At 35.5% G+C, this 5727-nt stretch overlaps 1 protein-coding gene across 1 annotated transcript; it reads left to right on the forward strand.

Moving 5' to 3' along the window:
• Positions 1 to 623: 623 nt before the first annotated feature.
• LOC143575257 (phenylacetaldehyde reductase-like) lies at positions 624 to 5072 on the forward strand. The gene is made up of 6 exons (XM_077059679.1): positions 624 to 740; positions 1458 to 1667; positions 1745 to 1936; positions 3581 to 3743; positions 4006 to 4189; positions 4783 to 5072. Exons 1-6 carry the CDS (start codon positions 624 to 626, stop codon positions 4916 to 4918), a joined length of 1002 nt encoding a protein of 333 aa, XP_076915794.1. The 3' UTR covers positions 4919 to 5072.
• The last annotated feature ends 655 nt before the right edge of the window (positions 5073 to 5727 follow it).

Below are 5727 nucleotides of genomic sequence, written 5' to 3' on the forward strand. Positions count from 1 at the left end.
GGTCTAAATTGGTGATAAGCTACACAAGATCAGTTCAAAGAGTATCGTAGATTTATGAACCTTAACTCGAAAATAATATTTTCATCTACATTTTTGTTGTTTAAAGGATCCTCTACGTGTTTCGGAGATATCGCCACATCTTTGTTCTTCAAAATCATATTATGTAAGATAATGCATGCATACAGTATCTTTCTGATTGTAGAAGGATGCATTAGTCGTTCTTCAAAATCATCTTGTGATCACCTATCGTGTATTCCCGCCTTCATTCAACACAATCTATGATTTCGATCTAGCATCCCCGAAAAGCCATATATAGTTAAAAATTCGAAATTACACCTACGTTTGTTTCAAGCTCATCTTCAATGGAACTTGATGAACCACATAGAGAGGATGTTTGGTGAACCACGTGCCATTGCACTATAAGTCTCTTATTAAAAAGTTACATTTTATTTTCTAAAACAAGAAAGTTAATGACCATTTTGATAATAATATTTAGTAAGGATGATAATCTCTTTGTTTGCCATTAACTTACCCGCACCAACTTTCCACCTCAAATACTACTATAATGCAACAAACACCCTCCACCAAAGCCTGCACAGAACCAGAAAATCTAAAACACAATAATGAGCAATCAAGAAGAAGAGAAGAAGATGGTGGTGTGTGTAACCGGAGCTTCTGGTTACATAGCTTCATGGCTGGTTAAGTTATTGCTACACCGCGGTTACACTGTCAAAGCCACCGTTCGTGACCTCAGTAACTACTCCTTTCTTTCAGTTCCCTATATTAATATTATCATATACTTTAGTATTTCATAGGGCTGGCTCTAGCATAAGCCAAGTGAAGCCGGTGCTTTAAGTCTCCAAATTTTAAAGCCAAAAATAAATAAATAAAAAGGCCTCAACTTCAGTTCATTTTAGGCCTCAAGAAACGTTGAGCCGGCCATAGTCTTTCAGATTCTTATATACATGCATAATATTGCAAGGATGTCCATTTCACTAGTCAAGTAAACAAAATGTTCATTTAACCAGTTTTTTCACATAATGTCCGCCATCAATTTTGCTGGCCCGTCCCTTTTTTTTAATTATTAGCTGGCGAGGTTTTCAACCAACAAAACTCTATCATGCATCATAAAACTGTCGGGTTCGGTTAGTTTTATTTTTTTTAAAATCATCACAGGCGAGGAGATTATTTAGGCGTGACGAGATTTATTTTAGTGTCCAATGATATATTTTTGGCTTCCGAGGAGAAGTTTTTAGATTCCAACGAGATTGATCTCGTCTTCTATATTTTTGATGACCAACGAGAGTTTTTTGGACAGTGGCCAAATCTAGTCGGTTAAAAATCCTATCGAGTAATCATTAAAAGCCATCGATGATCATTGAGATTTAGGGGTGGACATTTTGGAAATAAGACGGTCAAATAGACATTTTTTTTTTTACTTTTGACCATTTACATAGACATTTTGGTCATTTTCCCTTATGCAAATCAATCATTTAGGTGACCTGAAGAAAACCGAGCATTTGCTTGCGCTCGATGGAGCAAAAGAAAGGCTTCATTTGTTTGAAGCAGACTTATTAAAGGATGGTTCGTTTGATGATGCTGTTAAAGGTTGCGATGGCGTTTTTCATTGCGCATCTCCCTTCTTTATTCATACCGATAACCCGCAGGTTCCTTCACTTTTGATTTGGGTGTTTGTTTTCAGGTTTTATGACCATAAAACAATGTTTGTTGTTGTTTTATGTAGGAAGATCTGATTGATCCAGCAGTGAAGGGGACACTGAATGTTTTGAGTTCATGTTCTAAGGTTGAATCCATTAAAAGGGTAGTTTTGACTTCATCAGTGGCTGCAGTATTGTATAATGGTTCACCATTAACACCAGAAGTTGTGGTTGATGAAAGCTGGTTTTCTGATCATGAGTTTTGTAAGGAAACAAAGGTGTGTTAATGTGTCTTTAAGTCTTTTTCCTTATCAAATATTATCTGGCCAAATTACTCCATGATGTTTTGTTTTAACCAAAGTTTGAGCCCAATATTTAAGGGTCCAATATTTTAGGACTTGACTGCTTTAATTCCATTTGATATGTCCTCTTCAATCACAACTCTCTTAGCTATAATTTCTCGAATTTTCTATGAAAATTTAGGGCCGTTTCGAGAACTGTTAAAATTTTATAGGCCGAAGGCAGAATAAAAATGTTTCGGCAGAATAAAATTTGGACATTAAGTAAAAGGGATTTTTGTTGTTAAACAATTAAAATTTTAAATTGACTTACTTGGTTATGATTTGGGTTGTGAAAAAAAAATTGGTATAAAAATAGGCTTAAATGAGTTGAGTAAAGGAGTTTAAACATTAAAAATACATATTTTGTTCATAAAAATATATATAAATTAAAAAAAAAGTTTCAGGCCTAGTCGGGTGTTAGGCAAGGGTCCATCAACCACTCTGCCCTCCTTTAGGCCTATGGAATTGCTATATATTTTTGTGTTTTTTTTTTCTTTTTCCATTTTCCACAAATTGGATGTGAATAGGTGATTTAGAGCTTAACTTCGTTTAATTTTTAGTTTTCAACATGGAGAGAAAAGAATTTGTATACTTGGAATGCTTTTCTTTTCACTAAAACTCACTCAAACGACGGGTGCTTTTTGGAAATCGTACTCCAGAAAAGGTGTGTTATCATATTTCACATGTTAAGATCCTGAACGAAAAAAAGAATTTATAAAGGAATATTGGTTTTAAATAATCCCAACTATGGCATATTGGTAAATATCAGTCCCAACTTTACACTTGCCTGCTGACCGTCCCAACTATTGATGTATTTGTTTTTAACGGGCCGCGACTAACGGATGTTAACTCCGTTAGTGATTTGCTGACGTAGACCTTTTCTCCGGCCGCATTATGCCGGAAACCTGCAACTTGCCTCCATTCTTCCTAATATCGTCACACCGTCTCCCTCCCTCTTCAAAAGACATCGGAAATTAGAAAATGAAGTAGATTTCATCTTATTTCATGGCCAATCCCTATATACCAAACTCGATTTTATTTTCAAAAATTTGAAATCAATGTTACACGATTTACAAAATAAGCATAGGGCTTTTGTTAAGAGGATAAAAACGAGTCGAATGATGTGTCAATTACCTCGAATGGTGCACAATTGACGAGGGTGGACTTCGCCGGAGACAACAACGGCGGCACGTCGATTAGGTTTTGAATGAGGGGAAAGATAGAGAGAGATGGCGTAACGATATTAGGGAGAATGGAGGCGAGTTGCAGGTTTCCGGCAAGTTTTTGGCGTGATGCGGCCGGAGAAGAAGGTCCACGTTAGCAAATCACTAACGGAGTTAACATCCGTTAGTCGTGGCCCGTTAAAAACAAATGCATCAATAGTTGGGACGGTCAGCAGGCAAGTGTAAAGTTGAGACTGATATTTACCAATAGGCCATAGTTGGGATTATTTAAAACCAATATTCCATTTATAAAAGGGCCCTGGTTATAGAAATCCGGCTTAAGACCCCAAAAAAGGTTGAGGTCATGAGGACATATAGATAGGATATACATGATTTGGTTTGTTGCTTGGTATTTTAGTTGTGGTACCCTCTTTCAAAGACTTTGGCTGAAGAAGCTGCATGGAAATATGTTAAGGAGAAAGCAATAGACATGGTCACCATTAACCCTGCCATGGTCATCGGTCCGCTCCTGCAGCCAACCCTCAACACAAGTGCATGGGCCATTTTCAGCTTGATCAATGGTATGCGCATATAAGCATTCACACTAAGCGTGGCACGTTGAGTCACATATCAAAACATTTTGCACTCTCACACAAAAACCTTTTGTGCATTTTCCATCATTGTATAATACATAATAGCAAAACAGCACCATAAAAATAATAAATTGTCATTTTCATTTAAATACTTGGTTGTGCCCATATGTTTTCATGGCCATTTAACATTATGCGATAATTTAACTTCGAATTCTTAAATTCGTCAACTAATATATTCCCTACAAAGCAGCATCAACATACAGCAATATCACTGTCGGGTGTGTTCATGTCAAGGATGTAGCCAATGCACATATTTTGGCATTTGAGACCCCTTCTGCAAGTGGAAGATATTGCATGGCTGAAAGTGTTGTCCATTTTTCTGAACTAGTACAGATAATACACAAGCTTTACCCTTCATTCAAGCTTCCTGATAAGTAAGTTCTTTTAATATCATTATCTTATTAAAAGCACGCAAACGATTTGTAACCCGACGATACAGGACTCATTAAAATTGATAGATCAAAAGGACATAACGTTGAATTTGAAGTAAAAGAAAACAGGAAAATGACCAAAATGTTCATTTAACTGATCAAAGTAAATAAAATTTCTATTTGACCAGCTTTTTCCCATATTGTTCACCCTAAATCTTGTCAACTGCACCCTTTTTTATCATTAGCCAACGAGATTTTCAACCAATAACATTTTGCCACACATTTATAAAGCTTAGTTTAAAAAACAATCGTCGGAGCCAATGGCGTTCGATGAGATTTATCTCGTATTCTGACGAGATTTTTTTTTATTCCGAGGACAAGTGGCAGAATCTTGTTGGTTAAAAATCCAGTTGAGTAATAATTAATAAGTGTGAATGTCAATGAGATTGAGGATGGACATTATGGGAAGAAGCTGGTCAAATGGATATTTTCTTGACTTTGACCGTTCAAATAAACATTTTGGTCATTTTTGAGTCAAAATTGGCCATAGATAAACATGAACATTTTAATATATATGATATATGGCATGGCTGTAGGTGTGCTGATGATGGTCCAATTGTCAAGTATCAGATTTCTAATGAAAAAGTAAGAAGCTTTGGGATTGACTATATATCTCTTGAAGATGGCATCAAAGATACCATTGAGAGCTTGAAGGAGAAGAAATTTATTTAGGTCTCATCATCCATATGAGCGTTACAAGATAATATTTGCTAGTATAACTAAGTTATTATTCGCCATAATAATTCTCTTTCGAGTGAATGCATAAGATGATCGATAAAACAAACTATGTATGCGTTTGTGTGAGCACAAGAGATGGTATTAGAAGTAACACTAGGGATGAAATAAGTTTGTAATATGTGGCCAGTAGCAGTCGAATAAATATGATTAAATTAAGCATGAGCATTGGATAAACAGAAGCTCTAATTGCATTTAAGCAATAACTATGAGCGTGAATGTTTGTGGTGCACCTATAAATCCGACAAGCATCTTTTAAGAAGTCAAAAGAAAGTGGGACTCAAGAAATGGAAAAATTTAAGGGAATTACCAAAATATACATGTTAGACTAAGTTTAAGAAATCTCTTTCACAACTAAGTATGGGTATGAAAATTGATAAAACAAATGTATGCATACATCTCTATTCGTTTGGTAAAAGATGTATGTATTATTTATTACATACATGTATTTATTGTTCTCCACCTAAAAATTTTAACCTGCTCATTTATTTTCAACCATCCGTGACTAAAAGCAAGAATTGATGTGACCATGTTTTTCAGAGTTGTCATTAGTAATGACAACTTGGTAGAAATTGCCATTACTAAGGGCGCCTTGTCAGAAGTTTCCCTTGTTAACGGCAACCTATCATAAGTTTTCATTGCTAATGATAATTTTGCATAAATTTCCAATACTAATGACAATTGACAAAAACATGACAGAAGTTGCCGTTACTAACGTCAACTTATATATTCCCAATAATTTGAGT

Source organism: Bidens hawaiensis, unplaced genomic scaffold, assembly GCF_021521415.1.
Source record: "Bidens hawaiensis isolate Kalapana, Puna unplaced genomic scaffold, B.hawaiensis_p1.1 tig00001412_1, whole genome shotgun sequence".
NCBI classification, from domain to species: Eukaryota; Viridiplantae; Streptophyta; class Magnoliopsida; order Asterales; family Asteraceae; genus Bidens; species Bidens hawaiensis.